Source organism: Scyliorhinus canicula, chromosome 1 (genome assembly GCF_902713615.1).
Source record: "Scyliorhinus canicula chromosome 1, sScyCan1.1, whole genome shotgun sequence".
Lineage (NCBI taxonomy): Eukaryota > Metazoa > Chordata > Chondrichthyes > Carcharhiniformes > Scyliorhinidae > Scyliorhinus > Scyliorhinus canicula.
The window spans coordinates 32,882,231-32,898,146 of record NC_052146.1 but is presented as its reverse complement, the minus strand read 5'-3'; the positions used below and the strand labels follow the sequence as shown (position 1 = coordinate 32,898,146).

The following is a 15,916-nucleotide window of genomic DNA, read 5'->3' as shown; positions in this document are numbered from 1 at the left end:
ACGGCGTCGTAAAAACTGGAGAGTTTAACGACGGCGTCATCGGACCGCTATGTGTAGCGATCCTCTGCCCTACAGGAGGCCAGCACGGTACTGGAGCGGCCCACGCTGCTCTAGCTGCCGATATTCCAGCACCTGTGGCAGCTGCTGGGGGAGAAGTCAGGAGCACACCTTGCGAGCTGTTTCCCAGACAGGTGTGGTTCAAAATCCCATGTGTGCATCACCACCGCAAGTGGAAGGTATCAGACAGTACAATGCAGCACAGCCCAAGAGCTCAGAGTACCAGGATGCTGATTCCACAGCAGTGCCGCAGGTCTGCGCATGCGTACTGCGGCCATTGCGAATGCACGCATGCACACTGCGACTGGCGCGAATGCGCTCATGCACGCTAGCTTCCTTCTCCGCGCCGTCCCCGACGCAACATGGCATAGGGCTACAGGGACTGGCACAGAGTAAAAGAGATCCCCACCAAGAGAGGCCGGCCTGCCGATCGGTAGGCCCTGATTGCGGACCAGGCCACGGTGGAGGCCCGCCCGGGGTCGGACCACCCTCCCCCCCACCAGGCTGCCCCCCATAGGATGGATGGCAAGGTCCCACTGGATAAGACCAGATGTGAATGCCGCCCGTGGGACTCGGGCTTTTTTGGCGGCTACTCGGCCCATCCCGGGCGGAGAATCGCCGGGGGGCCACGACCGGCGCTGTGCCAACCACGCCGGTGCCAATGCCGCCGATTATCCGGTCACTGGAGAATCGGTGGACCGGCGTCAGGGTGGCTTCACGCAAATCGCGCCCGGCCCGACGATTCCCTGCACACACGTATCCCAACCAAAAAGGTGCCACTGGGTGTGCTGGAGCTGCTCATGCAGCTGATGGGTTGTCTGAGGCCACCCAGGTGGGTGCCCTGGGGGACACCTATATGACCCATGGCACCAGGTTCAAAGTGGGCTGTTAGCGGAGTGCGCGGCTGCATGGCTGCTTTGCTGGATACGGCAAAGGTGCTCCGTGTCTGTCCACCCTGACCCCACAGCCCACCTCCTGGCCACCCGTCACTACTCCCCACAGCCCTGGAAGTAGGCCCTGCCCAGTGGCACAACTGTCAGCAAACTATGGTCATGTTGGACACTTTCTGTACCTCCTCTCTCTCCCCCAGCAGCTGCCACAGTGGTTTCACAATTTTTAAAAGTACAAGTGAACCACAGCGTCGGGAACTCGGCCCATCAGAGGCAGAAAATTGCGGATGCCCTGGAGAGTGCCTGCTGAGTGAAATGCATTAACGCCGTTTTCGAGGTGGCGGAGAATCATGATTTGGCATCAAATCGACACCTGCCGCAATTTTGGCGTCAGAACTGATTCCTCGCCAGATCCCCTTTCCCAATTTTGGCGCAGACCATCAGTAAATCCCGCCCATACATTTAAAAAAGTTTGAACAAGAGAAGGGCAAAGTGACCTCGGAGTCACAGGAGATTCAGTACTTTCAACATGGTGATAATGTGGAGATGCAATTCTAAAAGCAAATAGAATGTTGGGATGCATTGCCAGAGTAGTGGAGTGGGAGTTAACAATGGAATACAATGGAATTATACAATCAATGCAGTGTTTATTATGATATCAAAATTGTACACCGTATTCCAAGTGCGACCCTCACTATAAAACCTCAGTACAATTCAGCACATGCTGTGGGCCATCATAACCTTAAAATGAGAGCTAGGCTATTCGGGGACAGAACCAAGAAGCATTTTATCACACAAAAGGTTGTAGAAATCTTGAACTCACTTGCCAAAAACCTGTGAATGTTTAGATAATTGCAGCATTCAAGACTGAGATTGACAAGATTATTATTAGGTGAGAACTCTAATGCATCGAAGGGGAAGCGGTGGTGTGGTGGTATTGACGCTGGACTTGTAATCCAGAGACCCAGGGTAATGCTTTGGGGATCTGGGTTCAAATCCCACCACGACAGGTGGTGGAATTTAAACTCAAAAAAACACCTGGAATTAAAAGTCTAATGATGACCATATTGTCGTAAAAACCTAATTTGTTCACGAAGGGGACGGAAACCTGCTACCCTTACCCTGTCTGGCCAACATATGACTCCAGGCACCGAAACATGGTTGACTCTGAAATGGCCGAGCTGGCAACTCATCAGCATCCAACCGCTATGAAGATAACACAAAGGAATTAAACAAGATGGATCACCCGACATCGACCTCGGCCCCAGACTGCAAACCCAGCCAGTTGACCCTGCAAAGACCTACTCAACATCTCTGGGCTTATGCCAAAACTGGGAGCTGTGTCAGACTGCTCAAGCAACAGCCTGACATAGTCAAATTCATGGGATCATACCTGACCGGCAATGTCTCAGATACCACCATCACCATTCCTGGATATGTCCTATCTCACTGGCACAACAGAACCAGTAGAGGTGGCGGCACAGTTGGGAGGGAGTTGCCCAGGGAGTCCCAACACTGACGCTGGACCCTATGAAGTTTCATGGTACCAGGTCAAACACGGTACCACGTACCGTGTCCCCATCAGCTCATGAATCAATAGTCTTCCATGTTCCACAACCCTTGGAGGATACACTATGGGTGGCGAGGGTGCAGAATGTGGGACTTCAATGTCCATCACCAAGAATGGCTTCGTAGTGCCACCACAGGTCGAGCTGGCCAGGCTCCAAAGGGCATAGCTGCCAGACTGGGACTATGGCAGGCGGTGAGGAACTAACAAGAGAGAAAAATATACTTGACCTCATCCTCACCAATCTGCCTTCTGCAGCCGGATATCTGTCCATGACAGTATTAGTAGGAGTGACCACCGCACAGTCCTTGTGGAGAAGAGGATACCTTCCATCATGCTGTGTAACATTTCAAACAGATTGAGCAACTCAAGACTGGGCATCCATGTAGTGCTGTGGGCCATCAGCAACACCAGAATTGTACTCACCCACAATCTGCAACCTCATGGCCTCTCATATCACCCACTCTACCGTTACCATGAAGCCAGAAGATAAACCCCAGTTAATGAAGAGTGCAGGAGGGAATGTCAGGAGCAGCACAAGGCATACTGAAAAAAGTGGTGGCAAAATGATGCAGCTACAACATAGGACTACTTGTATGCCAAATTGCATAAACAGCACGTTATAGACAGAGCTAAGTGATTCCACAATGGAACAGATCTAAGCTCTGCAGTCCTGCCACATCCTGTCATGAATGACGGTGGACAGTTAAACACTTAACTGGAGGAGATGATCCTCCAAATATAACCATCTTTAATGATGGAGGAGCCCAGCACATCAGTGCAAAAGATAAGGCTGAAACGTTTGCACCAATCTTCAGCCAGAAGTGACGAGTGGATGATCGATCTCGACTTCTCCAGAGGTCCCCAGCATCACAGATATCAGTCTTCTGCCAATTTGATTCACACCACTTGATGTCCAGAAATGGCTGATGGCACTGAACACTGCAAGGGCTATGGGCCCTGCCAATATTTCTGCATTAGTTCTGAAGACTTGTGCTTCAGAACTTGCTGCCCCCCCTAGCCAAACTGTTCCAGTATATCCACAACACTGGTATCTACCCAGCAATGTGGAAAATTGCCCTGTAAGTCCTGTACACAAGAAACAGGACAAATGCACTCTGGCTAATTACCGCCCCATCTACTCTCCATCGTCAGCAAAGTAAAGGAAGGGATCATCAAGAGTACTGCCTAGAGACACTTACTCAGCAATAACCTGCTCACGGCTGCTCAGTTTTGGGTTCTGCCAGGGTCACTCAGCTCCTGACCTCATTCCAACCTTGGCTCAAACATGGACAAAAGAGGTGAGGAGAGAGTGACTGCCTTTGACATCAAAGCAGCATTTGACCGAGTGTGGCATCAAGATGCCCCAGCTAAACTGGAGTCAATGGGAATTGGGGGAATATCTGGCACAAATTACCACTCCTGAATCCCCCACTATCAACATCCTGGGGGTTACCACTGATCACAAACTGAACTGGACTAGCCACATTATTGCTGTGGCTACAAGAGCAGGTCAAAAGCTCGGAATGCTGCAGTGAGTAACTCACCTCCTGACATCCCAAAGTATGTCCTCTGTTGACAAGGCGCAAGTCAGGAGTGTAATGGAATAATCTCCACTTGCTTGGATTGGTGCAGCTCCATCTACACACAAAAAGTTCGCCACCATCCAGGAAAAAGCAACCGGGTTGATTGTTCCCCCTTCCACAAACATTCAATCCCTCCACCACCAACAAACACTGGCAGCCGTGTGTACCATGTACAAGATGCACGGCAGGAATTCACCAAGGTTCCTTAGCAACACCGTAGAAAAACATGACCAATACCATCTAGAAGGACAAGAGAAGGAGATACCTGGGAACCCCACCACCTGGAGGTTCCCCTCCAAGTCACTCACCACCCTGACTTGGAAATATATCGTCGTTCCTTCACTGTCACTGGGGCAACATCCTGGGATTCCCACCCTAATAGCACTGCAGGTGTACCTACACCCCAGAGACTGTAGCAGTTCAAGAAGGCAGCTCACCACCACCTTCGAAAGGACAAGTAACGGATGTGCATTAAATGCTGGCCTAGCCAGCAACACCCACATCCCGTAAAATTAATTTTAAAAAACAAACGTAGGTAAATGGAGTTGAGGTGCAGAAGTTTAACTGAATGGTGGGGCAGGCACAAGGGGCTGAATGGCCTATGCCTCTTCCTAGTAGTTGGCAGATTTCAAAATGTACATACATATAGTGAAAACGATGCAGAGGTGAGCAGCAAGATTGAATCCTAGTATGACAGGATGCGTTATTGAGGAACAATGGAGAGCTGCTTCAGCGTAGTCAGGAGATCTCTTATAGCATGAACTGATTGGCATAGGGAAGGTGAGCTCAGATTCTTACCATTAGGCCAGAAGATGTACGAGCAGTTGATTCAGGCCAGTGGGAGTAGAGAACATGGGCTGGATTCTCCGTTCCTGGGCCTAAGTTCTGACGCCAACGGAGGATCCATCGTGTTTCACGACGGAAAAATCGGCGTGAAACCCGCACTGATTCCACTACCGGTGAGGGGCTAGCACCTGCGCCGCGTGAAACAGCCGCGGAACGCACGGCAAATGGTTGGAGAATTGCCGGGTCCATGCTGCACATGCACATGGCTGACAAGCTGCAGCCGCATGCACGCCTACACCCCCCATACACGCACCGATCGTACCGGAAAAGGCGGCGCCGGCTGTGCTGGACCGCATACACGCCGACTCCGACTCCACAGCCCACCTTCTGGCCACCTCCACCAGACCATCCTTCCCTGGCAGAAGCCCCCCAGCCAGCGGCATGGATCTCGGCCAAGTGTGGCGGTGCTGGACACTGTTGGCATGCCCTCTCTCTCCACAGTCACCAGGCCAGCTGAGACCGCGCTTGGCCATTGGGAACTCGGCCCATCCGAGGTGGAACATCGCTGGTGGGTCTACGCATGACATTCCAATGGGGTTGTGACTGCGTGATTTGGAGGGGGCGGAGCATCGCCACCCAGCGTCAAACTAGCAGCTGCCACAATTTCAGGGCGGGAATAATTCTCAGCCCAATCGCCAATCCTCGATTTTGGCGTCGTGCAATGGAGAATTATGTCCCATGTATTTAAACGAGTGAAAAACAAATTAAATCACACCCTGATAGGTATTTCTTTACTGAAGGATAATAAACATTTTGATTAATCCGACATTTAATAACAATTTAATATTTATAGTAGTTTTTATGATGGTTGTTGTTGACTCTTAGATGCCCTCAGCTCAAGGGCAATTAGGGATGGACAATAAATTCTGGCCCAGTCTGCAACACCCACAATCCAGGAATAAATTTTTAAAAATGTAGTGAGACATCTCAGGGCAGGAGCATTATCAAACAAAATTAGGGGCGGCACATAGCACAGTGGTTAGCATTGTCTTCTTCCAGGGCAGCACAGTAGAATAGTGATTAGCACAGTTGTTTCACAGCTCTAGGGTCCCAGGTTCGATTCCTGTCTTGGGTCACTGTCTGTGCGGAGTCTGCACATTGTCCCCGTGTCTGTGTAGGTTTCATCCGGGTGCTCCGATTTCCTTCCTCAGTCCAAGATGTGCAGGTTAGATGGATTGGCATTGCTAAATTGCCTTTAGTGTCCAAAGAGATTTGGTGGGGTTACTGGGTTACGGGGATAGGGTGGAGGCGTGGGTTTAAGTAGGTTGCTCTTTCCAAGGGCTGGTGCAGACTCGATGGGCCAAATGGCCTCCTTCTGCACTGCAATTTCTATGATTCTATGAAAATTTGACACTGAACCACTTTAAAATTATTTTCGGACAAATTACCAAATCCTTAGTCAAAGAGGGTGATTTAAGGAATGTCTTAAAGGAGAAAAGGGAGTTAGGAGAGGCAGAGAGGGAATTTTGGACCTTATTTTTCTGAAAACACGGCCACAAAAGGTGGAGTGGTTAAAATAGAGGCTGAAGAGGCTAGAGTTGGAGGAGTACAGACAGCGTGGAGGATTTTATGTTACAAAAGTAAGGAGGGTTGGAGCCATGGCCGGATTTAAAAATGTGGGTAAGATTTTTAAAATCAAGGTCATGAAGTGAAAAAGGTTTTCAGAATACAGTTAGATGCCATAAGGGGAGAATTTGAGAACCAAAACATGAGCTTTAATTTGCTAAATGGCCTCTGTGCCCTCAATTTTTCCTTGCCTTTGTACAGTGAGTGTCAAACTGCAGCTGCTTGTAAAACAACATGCAGAATAACACTGAGCACAGCTGGGAAGTCATTCCTTAAGAGCTGCCTAAGCAGTGGTCTTCTCTCTTTTCAGAATGTCCTGAACGGTTCTGGGGCCCAGACTGCAAGGAGATGTGCCTCTGCCACCCGAACGGGCGCTGTGCCGATGCGACTGGCAAGTGCACCTGTAACCCGAACCGCTGGGGACCAACCTGCAATAGAGTCTGTCCGTGCCAATATGGGAAATGCGACCAGGATACCGGCAAGTGCAAATGCGAGCCACGCCGCTGGGGTACCACCTGTTCAAACATTTGCTACTGCAGCGCCAACTCCCAGTGTGACCCCAAAACAGGCAAATGCATCTGCCAGGCCGGCTGGTGGGGGCGCAGTTGCCACAACCAGTGCACCTGTAACAGCTCGCCATGTGACCAGCTGGTGGGGAGGTGTCAGTGCAAGGAGAAATACTGGGGGCCCAGATGTGAGCGCTGCCTGTGTTTCCACGGGAAATGTAACCCTGCCGATGGATCATGCTCGTGTTATTCTGGATACAGAGGAAGGTACTGCAGGGAGACATGTCCAGCTGGATATTTTGGCCTCGGATGTAAAAAGAGGTATGTTTTTCAGAATTATCCATTGATTGTGTTGCTTTGGTCAGTTGGGTGTCTTGGAGCTAATTATTATGGTTACGACTCTATTATGGGAGAGCTGACATAAAAGGTTTCTTTATTGGACTCTTATGGGGTGCACGTCCTTTCCCCAGAGGGCCACACCTTAGTTATTGTAATAACTCCCATGAGGGCCATGGGGCTACCCTAATTGATCCTGTGGAATACAAGCTTCCCTGCTAGTGGGCGGAGGCCCAACCAGCTGGGGCTCATTATTAAGTTGTATAATTAGATCCAAGATGGCGCCGGAGCATGGTGAGTCTCTGCGAGATCTCTCCCCCAATCCCTTTTCTTTTATCTCCTATCACCATTCTAAACGACTAAAACTATTTTCAATCAGTTTGTCGATGTACCATTTGTCAATGTACTCTTTTGATTATTCTTTTTGTCTACTATGTACGTACTGTGTACGTTCCCTTAGCCACAGAAAAATACTTTTCACTGTACTTCGGTACATGTGGCAATAAATAAAATAAAATCACATCAAATCAAATAAAGGCCGGCCTGGGTAGTCTCGACTGGGACTGATACAGTGTGTATTTGCCGCCGTAGCGACTATTTTCTTTGACCGTGAATAACTAACATTTACTTGACTATTCGGCCTCCTGGGCCTTTATAGTTACCAAACCAGAAAGAAGTTAGACCCAAGTTGCCATGGCTCAAAACTTCTCTTTTCTTTAAATTTTAGAGTACCCAATTCATTTTTTCCAATTAAGGGGCAATTTAGCGTGGCCAATCCACCTACCCTGCACATCTTTTGGGTTGTGGGGGGAAAATCCATGCAAACATGGGGAGAATGTGCAAACTCCACACAGACAATGACCTAGAGCTGGGATCAAACCTGGAACAGCGGCGTTGTGAGGCAGCAGTGCTAACTACTGCGCCACTGTGCTGCCATGGCTCAAAGCCTAAGGTGTGATTGGGTAATGTTGGAGTTAACCAACAGTGGCAGCAATATATTTAATTTAAGTAATTTAAGTAACCTTTTAAGTAATAAAACATCTCCGTGGTACTTCACAGGATCTTTATAAAGCAAATTATGACACCGATCCACATAAAGTGTTGTTAAGGCTGATGATCAAAAGCTTTCTCAAAGAAGTGGGTTTTAAAGGAAGAAAGTGAGGTGGAGAAATGTAGGGAGAGAATTCCAGATCTTGGGGCCCAGGCAACTAAAGGCCCGACCACCAATGGTGCAACTATTAAAATCAGGGATGCACAAAAGGCTAGAATTGGAAGAGTGCAGATATCTCAGAGGGTTGTTGGGCCTGAAAAAAATTACAGAGATGGGGAGAGGTAAGGACATGGAGGAATTTGAAAATGAGAATGTTGCTTAGCCTGGAGCCAATGTCGGTTAACGAATGCTGGGCTGATGGGCAAAGGGACTTGGTGAGAGTTATCGCAATGGCAGCAGAGTTTTGGATGACCTCAAGTTTAGAACATGGGGACCAGTCAGGCATGTCTTGGAATAGTTAAGTCTGGAGGTAACACTGGCATGAATGAGGGTTTCGGCAGCACCTGTGCTAAGAGAAGAGTGAGGTAGCAATGATATTACAGGTATTGCAGTCGAAGTAATGGCACAGGTATGAGGTCAGAAACTAATCTCAGGGTCAAATGTGACACCAAAGCTGCTAAAAGATTGGCTTGATCTCAGACTTTTCCAGACAGAGTGATAGAGTCATTCGGGAAGGGTTCACCATAGCATCAATGGCTTCAACCATCCCAATATTTATTTGAAGGAAATTTCAGCTCATCCAGTACTGGATGTCAGATAAGCAGTCTGATAATTTACCAACAATGGTGGGGTATTCTTTTACCTATTCCTTCATGGGATGTGGACATCGCTGCCCATCCCTAAGTGCCCTTGAACTGTTCAACCTGCTGGGCCATTTCAGAGGGTAATTAAGAGTCAGTCACATTGCTGTGGATCGGGAGTCTCATCTGGGACTGTCAAGATAAGAATGGAAAATTTCCTTCCCGAAATTGAACGAGATGGATATTTGTGACAATCAATGATTGAGTTTCATGGCCGCCTTTACTATCAAGAGATTCCTCCTCATCCAAGCACTAAATGGTTTGCCTCTTATTCAGAGACTGTGCCCTTGGTTCTGAACTAATTAGACAGAGGAAACGTCCTCTCTGCATCTACCCTGTCACACCCTGTACGAGTTTTGTAAGTTCCAATCAGATCAGCTCTCAATTTTCAAAAATCTAGAGAACATAGTCCCACTTTCCTCAAACTCTCCTCAAAAGACAATCCCACCATCCCCTGGATAAAGATTTAGGGACGGATTTGGTTGCTCCGCCCGCTGCAACTTGCCACGGGCAGGACGCGAACCACGTAGATGTCTATTGACCTCGGCCGGGAATTTCCGGTCGCCAGGCGGGTGCAGCCGGAGAACATCGTCCTTAGTTTTAGATTTATTGTCACGTGTCCTGAGGTACAATGAAAAGTATTGTTTGTGTGCAGTCCAGGTAGATCGTTCTATATATGAAAAACATAGGAAAAACAATAAATACACAATCTAAACACATAGGCATCGGCTGAAGCATACAGAGCGTAGTGCTGCTCAGTAGAGAAGATATGTGGAGAAATCAGTTTAGCCCATAAGAGGGTCATTCAGGGGTTTGGTAACAGCAGGCAAGAAGCTGTTTTTGAATCAGTTAGTGTATGTTTTCAGACTTTTGGATCTCCTACCCAATGGAAGAGGTTGGAAGAGAGAATAACTTGGGTGGGAGGTGTCTTTGATCATGCTACCTGCTTTCTCAAGGCAGCAGGAAGTGTCGTTGGAGTCAGTGGATGGGAGGAGGATTCACGTGATGGATTGGGCGATGTTCACAACTCTGTAGCTTTGTACGGCCTAGGGCCGAGCTGTTGCCATACCAGACTGCAGGGCCAGATTAAGACCCTTAGAGGCCCTAAACACTTAAAAGATTTTGGTGCCCCCATATATATGAAATTCAAAATATAAACAATAATAAACCATAAAATAAAATTTTATTTATCGAAATTAAACAAAACTTACAGTAAGATGGAAAATAATGTTTATTTTTGTGTACTTCCACTTTATTTATATTTGAAAAGTTTTCTCCTACTTTTTTAAATTGCAAAGTCTTTGATCAGATCCTCAAAACTAATCTTATGTAACACATCTGCTTCTATATTTAATAGAGATAAGGCATCCAGCCTGCCTTGTTGCATAGTTGTTCTGATGGGATTTTTAATATACTTCAACTGAGAAAATGAACGCTCAGCTGAGCAATTTGTGACCATTAATGTTAAAAATATACGAAAGCCAATGTCTACATTTGGAAAGGCACACTCAATATTGTCTTCTACAATTATTTTATAAAGTTCAGCATGACTGAATCTTGTTTTTACATTTTTTGTTGCACTGAACTTATGGCGCACATATGAATGAAACTGCTTTCATTTATGTGGGGGGGGGGGGGGGGGGGGGGCGGGGGATTTTTTTTTCCTTCGATTTCATAACCCTTGGCGGAGGTCTGCACTCTCTGAGTGCTCTTGTTATTATTGTATATATCTGTATGTAATTTTTTCATTTAATGTGGGGGCCCCTTTTTGCGGATCCTGGTTCAGCTGCACCATTTGCAGTACTGCACCATATGGCCCATGGACCATGGTAAATTCGGCTATGGAAAATTTCTGTGGTGCCCCCTTCCCTTGATGCCCTAAGCACGTGCTTATTTTGCTTAATGGTTAATCCACCCCTGCCAGACTGTGATGCAGCCACAGTGGCTGCTTTCTATGGTGCATTTGTAAAAGCTGGTATGAGTCACTGTGGACATGCTGAATTTTCTTATTTCCTGAGGAACTATAGGCACTGTTGTGCTTTCTTGGTCGTAACGTTGACGTGGGTGGATCAGGACAGATTGTTGGTGATGTGCACAACTACGAATTTGAAGGTGTCAACCATCCCCACCTCGGCCCCATTGATGCTGACAGGGGTGTGTACGGTACTTTGCTTCCTGAAGTCAATGACCAACTCCTTAGTTTTGCTGACATTGAGGGAGAGATTGTTGTCATTACACCACGCCACTAGGTTCCTTATCTTCCTCCTGTACTCTGACTCATTGTTGTTTGAGATCCGACCCACAACAGTCATGTCATCAGCAAACCTGTAGATGGAGTGGAGCCAAATTTTGACACACAGTTGTGTGTGTACAGGGAATATAGTAAGGGGTTAAGTACGCAGCCTTGCGAACTATCATGGAGGAGGTGTTGTTATTTACCCTTACTGATTGTGTTCTATGGGTCAGGAAGGCAAGGATCTAGTTGCAGGGTATAAGTGTGGTGAACAACCATTACATCCCTCTACGGCAAGTGTACCCTTCTTTAGATGCGGAGACCAAAACTCTTCGTAATACCTCAGGTGCGGTCTCACCAAGGTTATATATAATTGCAGCAAGGCATCTTTACTCTTGTACTCAATCCCCATGCGATGAAGACCAACATACCATTTGTTTGCCTAATTGTTTCCTGCCCCTTTCTGCTAGCTTTTAATGACTCGTGAACAAGGACATCCCGATCCATATGGACATCAGCATATCGCATTTTGGGACTTGTGGAAGCATCCGGAGGAAACCCACGCAGACACTGGGAGAACGTGCAGTCTCCACACAGACAGTGACCCAAGCTGGGAATCGAACCTGGGGTTCTGGCGCTGTGAAGCAGCAGCGCTAACCACTGTGCTACTGTGCCTCCCATTTTCTTTCACTCGCCATTCTTAAATAGTGGGGTTACATCGGCAGGAAACTTTCCAGAATTCATAGAATTTTGAAAGATAATCACCAATGCAGAAACCCCTCAGACATTCATAGTTTCCTTTGTTTAAATTTAAGCACCTAGTTCAAGAATGAACAATACCACTTTCAAATTTAATGTAAAATTCTATCATATTATGGTCACTCTTTCCTAAAGATTCCTTTTCAGCAAGATTATTAGTTAGCCCTTTCTCATTACATAATACTAAATCTAACGTAGCTCACTGTAGTTAATTTTTGTCAACTTACTGCTCCAGAAGCACATCTCATATGCACTCCAGGATATCATCCTCCACAGCATTAGTGCTAATTATGTTTACCAGGTCTATATATAAATTGAAGTAACCTATTTTTAAAAAAATATATTTTTATTCTCCTTTTTCACAATTTTTCTCCCGAATTTACACCCAACAACAATCAATAACCAACAACAAATATCTCAAATCCCATAACAGTAACAACGATCCCATCCTCCCACCATACCCAGACATCAGCCTCCATGTTAACATAAACAGATGACAAAGAACAAAATAGGAATCAGGGATTACCCATAGTCATCTTCAACATACACAGCCCACCTCCCCCCGCACCCCACCCACCCTCCCCCCCACAACTAATGATCGATGTTATCCGGTTCTTGAAAGTGCATAATAAATAGTGCCCATGACTTTTAGAACCCCTCAGTTCGAACTTAACCTTCTCAATGGTCAAGTATTCCAACAGGTCCCCTCGCCACGCCAGGGTACAGGGTGGAGAGGCCGCTCTCCATCCCAGCAGGAACTACCTTCGGGCGAGCAACGAGGCGAAGGCTATGATATCTGCCTCCGCACCCGTTTCCAACCCTGGCTGATCCGACACCCCGAATATGGCCTCCCGAGGACCCGGGTCCAGCTCCACATGCACCACCTTGGAAATTACCCTAAACACCTCCTTCCAGTACTCCCCAAGCTTTGGACAGGACCAAAACATATGAACGTGATTAGCGGGCCCCCCCCCACCGCAACGTTTACACACATCTTCTACCCCTTCAAAGAATCGGCTCATCCTTGCCCTCGTGAGGTGTGCCCTGTACACCACCTTTAGCTGTATCAGCATCAACCTCGCACACGAGGTGGAGGCATTCACTCTCCGGAGCACCTCACACCAGATCCCCTCCTCTATAACTTCTCCCAATTCTTCCTCCCACTTCGCTTTGATCCCCTCCAGTGGTGCCTTATCCTTTTCCAACATAGCTCTGTATACCGCTGACACTGTCCCCTTCTCCAGTCCCCTTGCTGCCAGCACCTCCTCCAACAACGTGGAGGCCGGTTCCTCCGGGAAGCTCTGTATCTCCTTCCTGGCAAAGTCCCGAACCTGCATATACCTAAACACTTCTCCCTGCTCCAGCCCTACTACGCTTCCAGCTCCCTCAATCCTGCAAATCGACCCGAGGAAACAAATCTTTTAGAATCTTAATCCCCTTCTCTTCCCATTTCCGAAAGCTTCCGTCCCACTTCCCTGGCTCAAATTTGTGGTTCTCTCGGATTGGCATTTCCCTTGACCCTGCCCCCAACCTGAAGTGTTGGCGAAACTGCCTCCAGATTTTCAATGAAGCTATTACTACCGGACTCCCTGAGTATTTAGTTGCAAATGCCTTCAGCCCCGACCCCCTGCACGAACTCTCCTCCATTCTGACCCACTGGGACTCAACCCCTCTGACCCAGCTCTGCACCTTCTCCACATTCGCCGCCCAGTAGTAGTACATCAGGTTCGGGAGACCCAAACCCCCTGCCTGCCTTCCCCTCTGTAGCAGCACCTTCCTCACTCTGGCCAACTTCCCTCCCCATATAAACAAGGTGATCGTCCCCTCAAGCTCCCTGAAAAAAGACTTTGGCAGGAAAATCGGTAGGCATTGAAAAATAAACAGAAATCTCGGCAACACATTCATTATAACCGCCTGCACGCGACCCGCCAGTGACAGAGGGAGACCATCCCACCTCGCCAGGTCGGCTTTCCTCTCCCCACCAAACTAGTGATGTTGTATCTGCGAAGCCTTCCCCACTCACGGGTAACCTGCACCCCCAGATACCTAAAGTGAGTCCCTGCCCTACGGAATGGCAGCCCCACCACCCCTGTGCCCACCCCCGGTTGAGACACCACGAAATACTCACTCTTGTCCAAGTTCAGCTTGTACCCAGAGAAAGACCCAAATACCTGCAGCAACTCCAATATTCCTCCTATCGATGCACTCGGCTCCGACACATACAGAAGCAAGTCGTCGGCATACAAGGACACCCTATACTCTATCCCCCCCTTCACTATTCCTTTCCATGCTCCCGAACTTCTTAATGCGATAGCCAACGGCTCAATCGCAAGCAGGAGGGACATAGGACATCCCTGCCTTGTCCCACGGTGGAGAGAAAAGTATCTCAAACTTATATTGTGCGTGCGGATACTCGCCTTCTGCTCCTTATATAATAACTTTACCCAGTTCACAAATCTTGGTCCAATCCCAAACCGTTCCAGCACTGCCATCAGGTACCCCCTTTCCATCCGATCAAACGCCTTCTTGGCGTCCAGTGCGACCACCGCCTCTGTTTCCTTCCCTTCCGCCCGTGCCATAAAGAAGTAACCTATTTTTATTGTCTTTCCCATATTAGACATAGCTTGAATCTCCTGATTTGTACTGCGCCCAGTTTAGTGACCGATAAACAATTCCCATCAATGTGTGCTGCCCATTGTTATTTCTTGAGCTAAGGGGTTGGATTCTCCGGTCACTGATCCAAAATCCCGTTTGGCGAACGGCCGGAGAATCACGTTTCACCACCGAAACGGGGGCGGCACCACTTTCGAGAGTACGCCGCGGGCCGTATCGACCGATGCCCCGCCCCCGACCAGCTGAATTCCCAACAACGCGGGTCTCTTGTGGTCTCAACTCAGGGTGGAGGCTGCGCACTCAGTCCAGCGCTGCCAAAGTCGGGAGAGGGCCGATCCGCGGGTAAGGGGGATATTATTCGGGGTCGGGGCACTGTGCGGGGTGGTGGGTGGTCTGGCGAGTCGGCCGGTGGGGGGGACTATTTCACAGGTCGGGTCCGCGGACGGCCTCCGCCATGAAGCACGGCACGTCCGCTGAAGGCCGCCGCTGTGCACATGCAATTCTCCAGGCCGTATCAGCAGCTAGAGCCAGGTGCTGTACGCTGCCTTCCTGCTAGCCCCAGCAAAACAGAGAATCAGTGGCCATTTCGCACCAGTTTTCCTGGCGTAACTATTCCCTCGCTGGCATGGCGATGTAGCCCCAAAATTGGAGAACCCAGCCCATTATTCGGGGTTGGGGGCACCGTGGGTGGGCGGTCCGGGACGTGCGAGCTGGCTGAAGGGGGGGACTATTTAGTGGGTCGGGTCTGTGAGTGGCCTCCGTCATGAAGCACAGCGCGGCAGCTGCAGCCCACCGCCGCTTGCATGCGCGGCCATGAACCCATCAATTCACCAGGCCGTATTGGCAGCTAGAGCCAGCAGCTCTATGCTGCCTTCCTGCTAGCCCCCAGCAAAATGGGGAATCGGTGGCCATTTTGCGCCAGTTTTCCAATGCCATCGTTCCCACACCGGCATGGGGGACATAACCCCAGAATTGGAGAATCCAGCCCAAGATCTTTTCTCGCTAATGTTCTTAATTCACCCCATATTTCAACTCACCTCTTCTCCATTTTTACCTATCCTTGCTAAATTACGGATACCCTTGAATATTCAGTTCCCAGTCTCAAT

The 15,916-nt window shown here is 48.6% G+C and overlaps 1 protein-coding gene across 1 annotated transcript in view; it reads left to right on the top strand.

The window, feature by feature from the left end:
• Window positions 1-15,916, top strand: part of scarf2 (scavenger receptor class F, member 2) — a 132,500-nt gene that overhangs the window by 3,951 nt on the left and 112,633 nt on the right. The window contains exon 4 of the mRNA XM_038781342.1: window positions 6,823-7,339. Coding sequence (XP_038637270.1) covers window positions 6,823-7,339 — 517 coding nt within the window. The remainder of the gene's footprint in view (window positions 1-6,822; window positions 7,340-15,916) is intronic.